Source organism: Crocuta crocuta, unplaced genomic scaffold (assembly GCF_008692635.1).
Source record: "Crocuta crocuta isolate KB4526 unplaced genomic scaffold, BGI_CrCroc_1.0 scaffold167, whole genome shotgun sequence".
NCBI classification, from domain to species: Eukaryota; Metazoa; Chordata; class Mammalia; order Carnivora; family Hyaenidae; genus Crocuta; species Crocuta crocuta.
In genome coordinates this window covers 7,513,950-7,531,775 of record NW_027532406.1, presented here as the reverse complement: position 1 = coordinate 7,531,775, position 17,826 = coordinate 7,513,950, and the positions used below count along the sequence as shown (strand labels likewise).

Genomic DNA, 17,826 nt, shown 5'->3' with positions numbered 1-17,826 from the left:
TTCACAAAATCGTATCCTAAATGTAGAAAACTAAAACTTCCAAGATAACTTTTATGTATTAGTGGAAATAACTTTGAGAATTTCCAGAGTGAGCTTGGAGAATCACAAAAGTTTATTCTTTTATATAAGAAGAGACACTAGAAATAATTAGGTTTGTTTAATGTGTTAACTATTATAAGAGTTGCATGAGAAGAGCTGTCAAATTAGAAAACATACCCAATCTTCCCTAAGTTAAATTTATATGGTAAGATGTAATTAAATATAAATATTTCAAAAGTTGTTTGTCTTACAAGTCCATGGAGATTTGTCAATATCTTGCTTTCCATATGTTTATATGTGAGGGGAGCCTGGGTGGCTCAGTCAGTTAAGCATCCAACTTTGGCTAAGGTCATGATGTTGTGGTTCATGAGCTCGAGCCCCGCCCGCGTCAGGCTCTGTGCTGACAGCTCAGAGCCTGGAGTCTGCTTCAGATTCTATATCTCCCTCTCTCTCTGCCCCTCCCCTGTTCACAATCTGTCTCCCTCTCTCTCTCTCTCTCAAAAATAAACAAACATCAAAAAAAAACAAAAAACCCCACAGATGTTTAAATATAAAGTAAAATTATTCAAAACTCATGAAATTGTTCTAATTTTCCTATATTTATCAAAGTTCTGGTGCTAAGTCCTAATTTCAGTTATTATTTAACTGTTATTTTAAATGTTTTGTGGTATATTCTTATTGCTTTAATTCATATCTGGTATCATCCTCTTTGCAAATGGGATGTATTTCAGACTTACCAACAAATTTTATAAAATATACTGATGTCTAATCTTGATTCTTACTGAATCTCTTCACTTGATATTACACTTGATATTCTTTGTGTTATTCCTGGTACATTAGGTCTTAGGATTATCATGTTACATCTCAACTTTTTTTTTGAGAGAAAGCGTGCTTGCAGGCACATGTACACTAGTTGTGGAAGGGCAGAGTGAAAACGGAGAGGATCATGACCTTAGCCTAAATGAACTCAGACACTTAACTGAGCCACCCAGGCGCCCCTCAACGTTTTTTTCTTCTATAAGAAATTATAGTCCTTCACATTTATGAATCATATGTCAAGACTCACTGACTTCTTTGAGAACAAGCTTTAATCGTCATCTTTAGAAACATGCGATTTAAAAAACTTTTTGGAATAATGTGTTTTGCATATCACAGAAACAACCAAATATCCCTATCAGCTATATTATTCTTAAAATGAACCTTCATCAGATCTTTCCATTTGACAACTGTCAGCAATGAACTAGCAACACTCATTTTAAGCCACAGTCATCTATTGATAGTTTTTGTTTTACTCTGATGCTTGCCTGAAGTCTCTCCTATAAACTCTGATACGTACAAAGCTTGTGTTTTCAAAAAAGAAAGGACATCTTAGAGGCATGCAAAAAAGAACTGTGCCAGGTAGATGAAAGTATTTATATTTCAAAGAATAGACATTTAGATACAGGCTTCTGAGGAGACAGATAACTTCAGAACATACCAGTGGACTGCATTAGAATTACTCATAATTTGGGGCACCTGGGTAGCTCAGCTGGTTAAGAATTACTCAATTTTTCAAAAGTCTATAAGCAGTTGTATGAAACTGCTAATCCAAAATCCAACAAAACAAGAACACCTTACAGTGGAATGAATGAACTGACAAAAAATTTATTGCGGTTATCTGTTTAGAATAATGTTTAATTTTGTTTTAATGTTATTGGGTTTTTTTTGATACATAAGGGAACTATTTGTCTTCCTAAAGTTATTTTAATTCACAACAATTTTGTAAATTTTGCTTTGTTCAGCTGAAATGAAACATTTAAAAATGGTATTTTCCTCTGCCTCACTTCAGCTTGCCAGTATCCCCCAGAAAGGAGCTTGCATCCTTATCCGGTATCCCCGTTTTTGTGGCTACAGCCCAGAGAACACCTCTTGGTCACCTGGCTCATGGGTCTCACAGGATTGTAATCAACACAGAAAGAGTTCATAACCAGCTACCGCCCCTAGGGCACAGCAAGAGGCAACAGATGGGGATGTCCAATCTTTCTGCAAAAGAGTCCTATTAACTTATCTTTGTAGCTGTGGCCTAATTAAACACACATCTAAGGATCCTACTTCTAAGGATCCTTTCCAGAGACCTCAGAAGGAAAGCCTTACTTCTGTGCTCTCCATCTGCCACACTCCAGAGCACCAGTATCTCCCAGAGGGGAGCTACACACACATCAATTGCTCTGCTTTTTATGGCTGCCACCTAGTGGATGCCCCTTGATTGTCTGGTTCTAGCTGACGGTGGGACTTGCATTCCTGGAGGGGCGGTCTCATGGACTGTTCTTGGCTGGCAACCCCCACCCCTCCTCCCCCACCACCAGTGCACAGCACAAATAGCAGAATGAAATATATCTCATCTTTCTGTGAAGAAGGTCTGTCTGTCTATTTGTATGTCCTTGAGCTTCAACCTTAGGGGCAGGCTTCTGATTTAGCACACATCTAGTGACCTACTGATGTGATCTCTGGGAACTAAGGCTAGTGGATGCCATCCTTGCCCTGTACCTCTGTATTACTTCAAGTCATTGCTGTTTCCCGGGAAGGAGCCTGTACCACTGTCTGGTGCCCTGATTTTCATGGTTGCTGCCTCTAGGCTCTAGGATCTCTCTAGGATCTAGTGGCTAGTGGGACTTATGCTTGTGGTCCCACAGGACTACCAAATGCATACTTTAAAGACTGCTACCTGAGAGTCTGGTTTTTAATCAGCTTGAATCTAGGTGCTGACTGAGATCCTCCCATTTGGGACACCCACTGGACTTGGTACACCCACTGGACTTGGTACACCCTCAATCACTGGGAGCAACTAAAAATTAAAGACTGCTTGGACAATCACAAAGGTTGAGAGACAACCAAGAGCTAGGCAGGGTTGAACTATTTTACAGAACTATCATAATCAAAACAGTACGGAATTGGCGCTGAAATAGATACATAGATACATAATGGATCCATACTGTATATGGAATAGTATAGATAGGCCAGAAATAAACCTATACATATATGGTCAATTCATTTATGATAAAGGAGCCAAGAATATACAATGGGGAAAGGACAATCTCTTTAATAAATGGTGTTGGAAAAACTGGACAGTCACATCCAAAAGAATGAAATTGGACAACTATGTTACACCATACACAAAAACTAACTCAAAGTGGATTAAAAACTTGAATAGAAAACCTGAAATCATAAAATTCCTATAAGAAAACATAGGCAGTAGGCCCCTTGACATTAATCTTAGAGGTGAGTTTTTGGGTTTGATACCAAAAGCAAAGACAATAAAAGCAAAAATTAAAAAGTGAGACTACATTAAACTGAAAGCTTCTGCACAACAAAGGAAACCATCAACAAAATGAAAAGGCAACCTATGAAAGAAAGTATCTGTAAATCAAATATTTGATAAGGGGTTAAGATCCAAAATAAATAAAGAACTCATAATCAATAGCAAAAAGGCAAATAATCTGATTAAAAAATGGTCAGAGGATCTGTATAGATTATTTCTCCATGGTACACAAAAGATAAACAAAAAGGTTTCAACAGTGCTAATCATCAGACAAAACCAATTCCAAACCACACCGAGATATCACCTCATACCTGTTAGACTGGCTGCTATCAAAAACACAAGAAATAACAAGCACTGTTGAGAATGTGGAGTAAAGGGAACCTCTGGGCACTGTTGGTTGGAATGTAAATTAGTGCAGCCACTATAAAAAATTGTATGAAGGTCTCTTGAAAAAGTAAAAATAAAGGGGTGCCTGGCTGGTTCAGTCAGACCTGACTCTTGATCCTAAGGTCGTGAGTTCAGGCCCCAAAGTGGATGTGGAGCCTGCTTAAAACAAACAAACAAACAACCTCAAAAATTAAAAATAAAACTACCAGAGTGAAATAAGTCAGGCAGAGAAGGACAAATATATGTTTGCACGTATAGGGGGATTAGGAGGAACTTAACTGAGGAACAAGGGGGAGAAGAAGGGGGGAAATGGTGGGGGAAAGGGAGAGAGGCAAACCATGAAACTCTTGAATGCTGACAAAAACTGAGGACTGATGGATGTGGGGGGGAGGGGGGATGGGCATGGAGGAGGGCACTTGTGGGGATGAGCACTGGGTGTTATGTGGAAACTAATTTGACAATAAACTATTTGTAAAAAAAAAAAAAAAAAACTACCATATGATCCACTGTGCGGAAAACAGGTTCAAGACTTCCTTACACTTACATAAAAAGCTTAGGGTGAAAAGCCGACACCATGAGGTGAGAGATACCATAATGGGATCACAAGTAACTTGTTATATCACCTTAGGAAATTACCTTCCATCTGGTGCCAATATACTATTGTGCTCTGATCACAAACTCCACTTGCCCCGCAGACCCTTTGCTTCTTACACACACATTAACAATTACTATCTGTTTCCTTCCTATTCACCACATGTGTAAGATTTTGAGAGCTCAATAAAGACAGAGACGAAACATCTGCTTGGGGCTCTTGTCTTCTCATGGACATTAGCCTCTCTTGTAGTCAATTCTGTATCCCTTCTCTTGCTAGTCAATATAGAACTCCAGACTCATAGTGTCCAACAATCCAGCAACTCCACTTTTGTGTATTTACCCAAAGAAATGAAAAAACAAACTTGAGTATATGTGCCCCCCATGTTCACTGCAGCATTATTTACAATAGCCAAGACATGGAAGGAACCTAAGTGCCCACTGATAGATGAATGAAGAAAATGTGTGTATCTCTCTCTCTCTCTCTCTCTCTCTCTCTCACACACACACACACAGACACACACACACAAATGTAATACTGTTCAGTCATAAAAAAGAAGGAAATCTTGCCATTTGTTACAACAAGGATGAACCTGTGGGTATTAGGCTAAGTGAAATAAGTCAGTGAAAGACAAATACTGTATGATCTCACTTACTTCTATGTCGAGTCTTAAACAAAAAAGCTCAGTGGCCCCTGGATGGCTCAGTCCGTTACATGGCTAACTTCGGCTCAGGTCATCATGGTCCGTGAGTTCAAGCCCCACATCAGGCTCTGTGCTGACAACTCAGAGCATGGAGCCTGCTTACATTCTATGTCTCCCTCTCTCTCTCTGCCCTTGTCCTGCTCACATTCTCTCTCTCTCAAAAATAAATAAACATTAAAAAAATTTTTTAAAAAAGCTCAGGGATACAGGGAACAGATTTGTGGTTGCTAAAAGTAAGGGGGGAGGAGGGTGGACAAAATGGGTGAAGAGCATCAAAAGATACAAATTTTCAGATATAAAATAAGTCATGGAGATGTAATGTACAACATGGTGACTACAATTAATAATAATCTATTACATACTGAAAGTTGCTAAGAGAGTAAATCTTAAAAGTTCTGATCATAAGAAACTATGTAGCTTTGGTGACAGATGTTAATTAGAATTATTGTGGTGATAATTTTGCAATATATATAAATACTAAATCGTTATGTTTTATACTGGAATTAATATATGTCAATGTAAAAAAATTGTATCTGATACTTAGGGCACCTGGGTGGCTCAGTTCCTTAAGTGTCCAACTCTTAATTTCAGCTTGGGTCATCATCTCACAGTCCGTGAGTTCAAGCTCTGCATCAGACTCGCTGACAGCATGGCATCTGCTTGGGATTCTCTCTCTCTCCCCTTCTCTCAGCCCCTACCCCACTTTCTCTTTCTCTTAAAATAAGATAAAAAAATATATATATATATGTATCTGATTCTTGCTGACTCCCAGAATTCAATGAGAATTCAAACCCTTACTATCTCTCCTTTCTTTTAATAGTAATATAGTTATTTGTATAGGTTCAGTAAGAATCTGTTTCCCTTCTTATAGTTTGTATTTTTTTCATAACTGATTGAACAAATCAACCATGCAACCAAGTACTTACCTGAAGAGCATATCTGAGAACTGGATTTAGTTATGACAAGTCATTTTAAGGAAGAAAGGTTGGCTGTAGTTATGGAACCACTGCCTATGATAAAACCAGTGAAGTAAAGGATTAAAACTTATCAGGTTTGGGATATTGTCATGGGTTGAAATTTGTCTCCTCAAAATTCGTATGTTGAAGTCCTAATCTGAAGTACTCAGAATCTGACTTGTTCAGAAATAGAGTCATTGCAGACGCAATTAGCTAAGCCAAGGCATACTGTGTATGGTGAGCCCCTAATACAAAATTACTAATGTCCTTATAAAAGGGGAAAATTTATAGACACAGATCCACAAGGAGAGAGAACGCCACGTGAAGATGAAGGCAGGTATCTACTAGCCCAGAAATGCCAAAGATTGCCAGCAAACCAAAAGTCAGGAAAGACACATGGAACAAAGTCTCCTTACAGCCCTCAGAAGAAAGTAACCCTGCCAACATCTTTATCTTGGACTTCTAGCCTCCTGAACTGAGTCAATAAATTTATGTTGTTCAAGATATCCAGTTTGTGATATTTTGTTACAGCAGCCCTAGCAAACTAATGTAGTTGTCCAAACTTAATACATTCTAAAGAAAGATTTGCCCTGGCCTATGCCAAGCTCCAAGAAACTTAAAGTCTGGAATATTCTGTTAACAATGTTTTTGCTTACCTGTGACCTTGAGGCCCCATTAGATAGTTTATGCTAACAATGTGATTTATGGTGGGGGCCATGGGCTTCACCTTTGGAGGGGCTGAGCAAATTAAATTCACATTTAACTAGTTTTTATCCTATACAACTTTAGTACATTGCATAAAATTATCAACCATTATATGTATTACATATACATATATACATTACATATATATTATATATATACATATATATTACAAAACATACATATATATAATCTGTGATATAATATAAATAAAACTTACCACTTTAACCATTTAAAGTATACAATTCAGTGGCATTAAGTACATTCAAAATGTACAACTGTCACCATTGTTAATTTCCATAAAGTTTTTATCAACCCAATCAGAAACTCTGCACTTATTAAACAACTCTTTGTTCTCCCCTCCCCCAGTCCCTGGTAACCACAATTCTACTTTCTGTCTCTATACATGTGACTGTTGTAGGTACCTTACATAAGAAGAGTCATTTAATATATTGTCCTTCTGTGTCTGGCTCTTTTGAGTAAGCATAATATTTGCAAGGTTCATCCATGTTGTAGCATGTATCAACATTCCATTCCTTTTCATGGCTAATATTCAATTATATGCATATGCCACATTTTTTCATCCATTCATCTGCTGATGGACACCTGAGCTGTTTGCACCTTTTGGCTACTGCGAATCAACAATTTTTTTTGGATGAAACTAAGTTGCAGCAAAGCCACTAATTTTAAAATTCCATTCCTTTCCCATTTGAATGCAAATAATCTCAAGGTACATAGTTTCAAGATAACAAAATGCATCCCTAGGTGACTAAACTATACAAACAGAAATACATGATTCCTTATAATATCCATGCTACATTAAATTATAAAATCTCTTTATTATGTTATTAACAGGGCCTTTTGTGGAAGAAACTGATAAAATAAAACACCAACATGCCACTAAGGACACAAGAAGAGTATTACTAAAATAAATGCATGTCCTAAACCTAAGAAAATGAAGCCATATACTAAATACAAAATCAAACAAAAACAAGAAAAGATAGTATGATACCCTGACCTTTGCTATATAAAAGCCTTTTAGTTACTAAAAAATAAATAATAACGAATCTTCAAGGCCATTCATAAGAAGTTATGGACCTTTTCAAATATCAACCTATATAGTATGCTCATCACTGAATAAAATATTAAGAGACAAAAGTCTCACAACTCTAAGAAAAATCCCAAAGAAAATCAGGCATAGATAAAATGAACAAGAACAAAATGCTGAGAAAGAATTTAGGATGATAAAGGAAATATGTATTTTTAAAAAGTAGATTTTATGGGCACCTGGGTGGCTCAGTCTAAGCATCCAACTTCAGCTCAGGTCATGATCTCGTAGTTCATGTGTTCGAGCCCCACATCCGGCTCTGTGCTGACAACTTGGAGCCTGCAGCCTGCTTTGGATTCTGTGTCTCCCTCTCTCCCTGCCCCTCCCCTACTTGCGCTGTCTCTCACAAAAAAATTAAAAAGCACATTTTAGTTGCAGCATGTCAAAAAAGTAAATGAGAAAACAGCATTCAAATATTTCAAACTATTTAGTAAATAAGTTAATACCAATGAAAAAATAGCCAGGTTCACTAAAAAAAAATCACAGATAATAAAAATAAATCAAAGATGTGGTTAAAGCCATAGGGATATAGAAGCCATTTAAAAATTTTATGTATCTTTTAAATCATTTATTCATGTTTGAGAGACAGAGTATGAGTGGGGGAGGGGCAAAGAGAGAGAGGGAGACACAGATTCTGAAGCAGGCTCCAGGCTATGAGCTCTCAGCAACAGAGCCCAATGCAGGACTCGAACTCAAAGACCACTAAATCATGAGTTGAGCTGAAGTCTGACACTTAACTGACTGAGCTACCCCGGCACCCTGCAAATTTAAAAATGTTAATAATTTATGAATAGGTAATACATTCATATGATCCAAATTCCCGAAAAACATGAAATGTTATGTATTTTAAAGTCCTGTATATACCCAAATAAATTGAAAGCAGGATCTTCGAGACACTTGTACACCCATGTTTATGGTGGCATGATTCACAATAGTCACAAAAGGCAGAAACAATCCAAGTGTCCATCAACAGATGAACAGATAAACAAAATGTAGTATATACATACAATGAAACACTATTCAGCCTTAAAAAAGGAAGGAAATTCTGACACACGCTACAACATGGATAAACCTTAAGGACATTATGCTAAGTTTATGAAATCGCCAGTCACAAAAAGACAAACAGCATATGATTCCACTTACATGATGTACCCAGAGCCAAGTCAAATACAGAGACATATTGTAAAATATGGTCTGCTAACTAGTGGGGGGAGTAAATGCAGAGTGGCTGTTTAATGAATATAGAGTTCTAGTTTTGCAAGATTAAAAGAGACTGGTTGCACAACAATGTGAATGTAATGACCATTACTGAACTGTACATCTCAAATGGCTAAGTTAGTAAATTTTGAATAATGTCTATTTTACAATTAAAAATAAAAAACAAAAACACCCTTTCCCACTGGCATCTAGCCACAACCCAAGTCCCATATGCCTAAGCCTCTGAAACCACTTTTACTACTTTATCACGAGTTTCCTTATGCATACATAAGCAAGAATAAACAACCTAAGCAAATATGTATACTGTTCTGTATCTTGCTATTTTCATTAAACAATGTATCTTATAATTCTTTCATTCAAACATGGAAAATTTCATCAGTTAAGAGCAACATTTTAACAAATAACTTTAATGCATGTAGCAAAGTTTTAAAATAACAGAACTTACCAATATCTGGTGGACACTGCCCATTATAAGGAAACCAATTTCCTTTCACAGTGAAAGGACTTTTCCTGTTGCTTGTTGAACCAGTTCCTAGCTGCCCATTACCACCAAGTCCAAAAGAATAGATTCGTCCTGATGAAGGAACAAAAGCAGAAGTGTGCTGCCTAGAGTAAAATGATAGAAAATCTCAGACTTGATGTTATCTTCCAAACAATTTACATTTAGAAAAGAATAGCAAATATTAACTGATATAATTTTTCTTCTTAAAAATACATTAACAAAACCATTATACTTCTAAAATTATCTGTACAAAATATTAAAGTCTTACTCTATAGTGAATAAATTCTGTACCACACACGGAGGCTGCATTAACATGACCCAGAAAATTTTCACAAATGTCCAAATTTTAAAAGGCCCAGATCTATACTGGAATCCCTTATAAAAGATGATTCAGCACAAGAGGTAGCATCTAACTAGGCTGTCCAAGTTCTCCCCCTCCCTGTAACAGTCTAGCCTAAAAATTTTACAGTAAGAACTGAGCGAGTAATCTAGTACCAATCTTGTGATTGGTGTGTGTGTGTGTATAATAAAATAAAACAAAGCTTCCTTTTTTTTTAGCTTCCTTTTTCTTCTAAAGAAAACTGATCTTACATACATATGTACCTAGACTCCTTTGGAAGTCTGGAGGTGGCAGAGGAGAAGCAAACCTAAGAAACTGCAGATCTGATGCTGAAGAAAACCCACTACTCAGTGAACCTATGCAATTCCCTCTGATGTTTCACCACTGTGTGTTCAGGAATGAGTTAAAGATGATTATCCAGCTCAGGCCTTGGTTTTATGGCTTCAATCAAGTCTGGCAAATTCTTAAGTATCTTTTCTATAAATATTGTCTGTCTCACATGTATTCAATTATTTTCTCCTTGACACTGTTACACAAATGTTGTACCTTCCCAATATATCCCTCCCAGTCTCTTAATCTTTTATACCCATGCCCCTTGTGAGTAATTTCTCTGGATGTTTTTCAAATCACTACTTTTCTCTTTAGCAGTGTGTCCAACCTCCTGTTTTAATTACTTACTGAATTTTAAATTTCAAAGACTATGTTTTATCCCATTTCTAGAAGTTCTCCCCCCCGCCAAAGTCTGCCAGCCTGTTATTTCATTTAAAATCCATTATACATTGTAAAATTTAATACATATACACCAACCAAGGACTACTTTGACAACCCCCAAACACACCTTATGGCAACCCTGGGGTTACAAATTCTCAGAGAAGATTCAAATCAGAAAGGAGACCAAGGACAGAAATGTCTCCTTGTGAGCAAGGAAATATTTCTTTGTGAATTCTTTCCATGATGTGGTTTTACTGAGGAGATGATTTCTCAGGCCTCACTACAGTCTCACTAATGCCTCTATCAGCTCTTAGGCCTCATCTCCTGTCCCAAACTCCTTTGCCCTCTATGGTATACTGTTTATCAAAAAAAGCCAAAATTATTCCTCTCCCTATACCCATTATGCTTATAATATGGCTTCTGTGGCTATTCCAAGATGGGGAATCTATTTCTCCATGTCTTAAATCTGAGATTATGCCTTATAAGTGGCTTTGAATTATTTCCCTCTCTCTTTAGTAACCCTGTTCTACTATCATGAGACTAACCCAAAATTAGTATTTGAAGAATGACATACAACCTGGGGCAGAAACAAGCTGTCCCAGCTAAGGCTACCCAACCCATAGCCAGACAGCCAGCTGATGAACTGAGTCCAGCTAAGATCAGAACTAAACAGCTGGGCCTAGCTCAAATTACTGAACCAAGGAAGTATTAGCAAAAAAAACCACAAAAAAAACCAAACCAACAAACAAAAAAAACCTGTTTTAAGCCACTAAGTTTGGGGTGGTTTGTTTAGTAATATAATCTAATTAATATATTACCTACATTTGCAAATTCTTTCAGAGCACCTCCAAATTCAGTTCAAACAAACAGCTATGGTTTCTAGATTTCTTTGTTTTCACCCTGTGGCATTCCCTTTAGTTCCTGGCAAATTAATATATATTATTTAAAAGGTTTTTTTGACTCTAAAGGGCTTTCAAGTTATCTAGCCTGTCATATTACTGAAAAACTAAGTAGAATCTAACAACCATTTTACCCTTGAAGCAAGGGAAAACAAAATTTTTAACCAAGAATACTCTTTTAACAAATGAAATGGTAAGTGGAATCCTAGCATATAAAACAGATTAACTGCTCCAGTCAATGAAGGGTTTCACATTGCCCAGTCTGCCTCTTTTAGGACTGTGACATCTCAAAGGAACATATAGTTTAAAAGTTACTGCAATCCTAGTTCATTAAAGTCTACTTCAAACTGGCCTACTAAAGGAGTAGTTCTTAAACCTAGCTGCTTAATAGAATTACCTAGGGGCTAACCTAGGTAACAATATGCCTTTTCTTTTCTTTTTTTTTAAGGAGGGGGGCGCAAGTGAGCAAGGGCAGAGAGAGACAGAGAGAATATCACATGAGGGGCGAGGAAGGAGGTGCTGGGGGAGAGAGAGAGAGAGAGAGAAAAGCAAGCAGGGCTTGAACTCAAGAACCATGAGATTGTAACCTGAGCCTAAGTCAAATGCTTAACCAATTAAGCCATCTAGGCGCCCCAACAATATACATTTCTAAAAACTCTCCAAAAGATAATAGCATGAAGTCAGAATTGAGAATTACTAAATAGTCTACAGCAATACCACCCTGAATGCACCCAAACTCGTCTGATCTAGGAAGCTAAGCAGGGTCAGGCCTGGTAAGTACTTGGATGGGAGAATTACTAAATAAACATAACTATCCAAAGTTCTAGGTTTGATATAATAGCTCAAAAACACTATAATACTGTACCACTGGAATTTGAACCTTTGGCTTTTGGATCATCTCCTTGATGGATTCACATTTATAGTTTTCTCATCTGCTTCATTTAGGAGGCTTTTGACAATTATTCAATAAGGAAATTAATACATCTTACTGTACCAACTACCTGGAAGTCAAACTGGTAAGGATACAAATATGCCTACCTACATTCCCTATATAGATAAGTCCTTGTATCTCAATCAATATATAACTGAAAAGTCTTCCCCAATACAGTAAATATATTAATGAAATTTCTAGAAAGAACTGAGTTCACAAAGCTAAAAATAACTATTCAAGTAATCTTACCTGTTAAGAATTATAAAATTAGATAACATTAAGTTATTTTAAAATATTGTTTTATAGTCTTTTAATGGATTATGCATGAAGAAGAATGTATGAACTCTCTAAACTTTAGGCAACATATTCATGTATAACTTCAACAGTATAAATAAGGTTTTGATAATAAACACTGCTGGATGATACATGCTGAGCTCTGATTTACTTTTCAGGATAAATTCTAATTCATATATTGGAAAAGGAAAGGAAGGCTTTGTCAAATCATTCCCATAATTTTTCAAGTACATATCAAGCACACAAAACTGGGCATACAAAAAAAACAGGGCACCATGAGCAAAATTTAGCAGAAAAAAACCCCAATAAAAATAGATCCTAAAGATTTCAGACGTTAGAATTATCAAACACAAGAATCCAGAACAACTATATTTTAGTGTCCAAGATATAAAAGCCAAGCTTGAAAAAGGACTAACTGGAAACACTAAAGAAAAAAATTTCAAATTTTAAAAAGAACCTGTAAGAAATACTAGAACTAAAAAATCCAAAATAACTGAAATCAAAATCTTGAAGGACAGATTTAATGAAAAATAGATATAGCATAAGAACAGGCTGAAATATAAATCATAAAAACAATTAGGAAAGCAGCAAAGAGGGTAAAAAATGTGGAAAATAAAGAATAAAGCTACAAGGCAGAGTATGAACATTCAACACACATCCAATCAGAGTTCCATGAGGAAAGGAGAAGCTCTAGCTAAACAGATAAAAGCTTTGAATCCCCCATAACTGATCAAAGATATTATTCCAGACTCAAAAAGCCCCATAAGAAAATGAGGAAATCAGACCCTGACAAATGAAAGCAAAACTGGAAAAAGATTAAAAAAGAAACAAACAGCTGATGTCCTGCAAACTGTCCTTTCAAAGTGAGTGAGGAATTAAGACATTTACATATAAACAAAAGCTGAGGAAGTCTGTTATCACTAGACCTATCCTGTCAGAAATGCTGAAAGAGGGGGTGCGCCTGGCTGGCTTAGTCGGTTAAGCGTCCGACTTTCGCTTAGGTCATGATCTCACGGTTCGTGGGATCGAGCCCCGCACTGGGCTCTGTGCTGACTGCCAGCTCAGNAAAATAAAAAAAAAAAAAAAATGCTAAAAGAGAATCTCACAGGTTGATATGAAAGAACATTAGTAGCTCAAAGCTGTATGATAAAATAAAGATCTCAGTATAGGTAAATACATGAATGTTTAAAAAGGCTAATATTGTAACTTCAGTTTATAACTTCACATTTTCTACATAACCTAAGAGATTAATACATAAACAATTTATGTTTTTGAACAACCAATGTATAAATAAGTTATCTTGTGAAATCAATAACTGAAAGGAGGTGCCAATAGAACCATATAGGAACAGAGTTTTTGTATGTTATTGAAGTTAACCCGGTATCAATGTGAATTAGTGTTGTAACTTCGGGATCTTAAATGTAATCACTGTGGTAACCACAACGAAAGTAGCTATAGAATATACAGAAAAGGACATAAGAGAATTAAAATATTTCACTGCAAAAAACAACAACTAACCACCAAAGTAGACAGTAAATCCAAGAAATGAAAAACAAAAAAAGCATAAGACATACAGAAAGCAAATAAAATAAGAGAAGTCCCTACATCTCAGTAATTACCTTTAAGTGTAAATGGATTAAGTTGTCCACTCAAAAGACAGAGACTGGTAGAATGGTATTAAAAAAAAAAAAAAAGACCAAAAAGTGAAAAGATAGAAAAAGACATTCCATGCCAAAAACCAAAACAGAGCACAATGGCCATACAATTAACAGACAAGACAGACTTCAAATCAAAAAAGGTTACGAGAGACAAAGGATATTATATTTCAACAAAAGGTTCCATACAGCAAAAAGAAACAATTAAAATCATTGAAACATCTAATAAAAGAGCACCAAAATATATGAAGCAAAAACTGAAACAGAAGGGAGAAATTATTCCTAACAATGACAATATATACATGGGACACGGTCCCTGTTAGACCATATGGTGGGCCAGAGTCTCAATAGATTCTAAAAGACGAGCACCCTACAAAGTATTTTTTCTGACCACAACAGAATAACATTAGAAATCAGTAACATGAGGAAATTAGAAAAGTCACAAATTTGTGGATACTTAACAACATACTTTTAAAGGACCAATGAATCAAAGAAATCATAAGAGAAATCAGAAAGATTTAAGAGATAAATGAAAATGAAAATGAAAACACATTATATCAAAACAAGAGATGAAAGGAAAGCAGTGGTACGGGGAAATTTACCATAAAAACAAAAATCTCATATGAACAACCCAACTTGACAACTTTAAACACAAAGCTAGCAGAAGAAAGATTAGAGCTGAAATAAATGAAGTAAAGAATACAAAAATAGCAAAAGTCAATGGAACTAAAAACTGGTTTTACAAAGATCAACAAAACTGACAGAACTTTAACTTGATTAAGAAAAAAAAGAAAGAAATTACTAAAATCAGAAGTAAAAGCAGGGGTACTACTAACGCTGCCAAAATAAAAAGGATCATAAGAAGAATAAACAATTATTTGCCAAAAACTAGATGATTTAGATAAAATAAACAAAATCCTAGAAATATAAAATTTACTAATACTAAATCACAAAGAAATAGGAAGCCAGAAGAGATCTATAAATAGTAAAACAATTAAATTGGTAATAAAAAAAAATCTCCCAGCAAAGAAAAGTCCTACATCAAATAGTTTCATTGGTGACTTCTACCAAACATTAAAAGAACTAAAAGCAATCTTATTCACAGTTTCGGAAAAAACTTGAAAAGGTGTAACTTTCTAAGAAGCTCTATGAGGCCAACACTGTCTTGATACCAAAGTCAGACAAGGATTCTACAAGAAAACTACAGACTCCTATCCCTTATGGACACTGATGCAAATATTCTCAATAAAATATGAGCAAACAGAATTCAGTAGTATATTAAAAAACTGTACAGCAAAGGCACATGAGATTCATTCTTGGAATGCAGGGATGGTTCAACATATGCAAACTAATCAAAATAATTTATAATATTAAGGCAATGAAGTAAAAAAAAACCTCATTATGATCATCTCAATTGATACAGAAAAAAATCAACAAAACAACACCCTTTTTTGAAAGAAAATTACCTCAACATAATAAAAACCATCTATGAAAAACCCACAATAAATATACTCAAATGGTGAAAGACTGAAAGTTTTCCTCTAAGATCAGGAACAAGGCAAGGATGTCTACTTTGAATACCATTAAACCTAGTACTAGAAGTTCTAGCAAGAAAAAGAAATAAAAGGCACCGAAATTGAAAAAGTAGTAAAATTATCTCTGTGTACAAATGATATGACTTATATGTAGAAAACCTTAGAGAGTCCACAAAAAAGAGCTATCAGAACTAAAAAAAAAAAAAAATCACCAAAGCAGCAGGATAAAAACCAACACATGCAAAAATCAGTTACATTTCTATACATTGATAAACAGTTGAAAAAGAAATTAAAAAAACAATGCCATCTACAATAGTATCAAAAATAAGAAGATACTTAGAAATTAAACAAAAAGATAAAAGACATAGAAAAACTACAAAATTTAATGAATGAAACTACAAAATGAAATGAAAACTACAAAACTACAAAAATTACTGAAAGAAATTACAGACGTAAAAAAAATTTTTTTTTTAATGTTTTATTTATTTCTAGGAGAGAGAGAGAGACAGCGTGAGCAGGGGAGGGTCAGAGAGAGAGGGAGTCACAGACTGAAACAGGCTCCAGGCTCTGAGCCGGCAGTCAGCACAGAGCCCGACGCGGGGCTCGAACCCACGAACCGCGAGATCATGACCTAAGCGAAAGTCGGACGCTTAACCGACTAAGCCACCCAGACGCCCCAGAAATTACAGACATAAATGGAAAGACATTTGATGTTCATGGACTGGAAGACTTAATACTGTTAAGATTTCAATACTTCCCAAAGTGATCTACAGATTCAATCCAATTCATATCAAATCATGGAAATGCAAATTAAAATAATGATTTTTTTTAAGTTTTATTTATTTATTTTGAGAGAAAGAGAAAGTGTGCAAGCAGGGGCAGAGAGAGGAAGAGAAAAAGAGAATCCCAAGCAGACTCTAGCACTGTCAGCACAGAGCCCAACACGGACCCATGAACCATGGGATCATGACCTGAGCCAAAATCAAGAGTCAGATGCTTGATCGACTGTGCACCCAAGTGCTCCTAAAATCATGATTAAACTAACACTATATATCCAAGAGATTACCAAAATTTCAAAGTCTGATAGTGTCAAATGGGGACAGACAAGGACACACTGTAAATATGGAATATAAATTCTGATAAACAGAGTGACATTAACTTGCAAAATTAAACTTAAGTATCTTTTATGACCCAGAAATCCCATTTTAGGTATATACTTAGAAATATGAAGATTTATGTATATCATTTAATGTTCAAAGCAACATTATTTCTAACTGCCAAAAAACCAGAACCACACAAATGCCTGTTAAAAAAAAAAAAAAAGTCACCAAAGACTACCTACAGTGTGAGTTCATGTATTTGAAGTTAACCCTTAGCAAAACTGAAACTATATTTTATATGGATATATACTATGTGGCAAAAATCAAACTAAGTGGTCAAAACTTAGTTAAACAAAGTACATTTTGCTTTTTGGGAGTCTACCTAGTTTAATCCACCAAAGGTGAAGCTCAACTTCTATTTACTCCCAAGAACTGGTAATCAGTAGATCAGCATTCCAATTCAACTTTCAGCAATAAAAAAAATAACTATTCTCATGTGTTAATTAACTGCTCAATTTCCTCATTGTTTAAATTTAAAAAGGTGGGGAAAAAAGATAACCTATACTTCACCTTCAAGAGGGATGTTATATACAATAAATACAATATTACACATATATTATTAATATCTTGTCCAAATAAATGTTTTGAATAGAGAAAGGTAAAATAATCAGTATAAAAGATGTTTCTCCTGTTACTGTTACTCCTCAGCAGCAAATTAGGCATTTAAGGAAGAATGTTTTTTTCTTGGATTCCTAGAATGCTAAACAATTCATTAAAAATATATATGTATCTACTTTCAGCTAGGAGCTACGATCTTCCAGTAATTTGCAAAATGACCAACACAAAGGGAAAAAGA

General features: G+C 35.5%; 1 protein-coding gene across 9 annotated transcripts in view; it reads right to left on the bottom strand.

Annotated features, from left to right (window-relative positions):
• Nucleotides 1–17,826, bottom strand: part of HERC4 (HECT and RLD domain containing E3 ubiquitin protein ligase 4) — a 137,198-nt gene that overhangs the window by 68,339 nt on the left and 51,033 nt on the right. For all 9 annotated transcript variants that reach the window (XR_013338668.1, XM_077778580.1, XM_077778581.1 and 6 more), the window contains one exon: nt 9,449–9,609. Coding sequence is in view for 8 of the 9 variants with exons in the window: in XM_077778580.1 (XP_077634706.1) it covers nt 9,449–9,609 (161 nt within the window). In the remaining variant the exon portion in view is untranslated. The remainder of the gene's footprint in view (nt 1–9,448; nt 9,610–17,826) is intronic.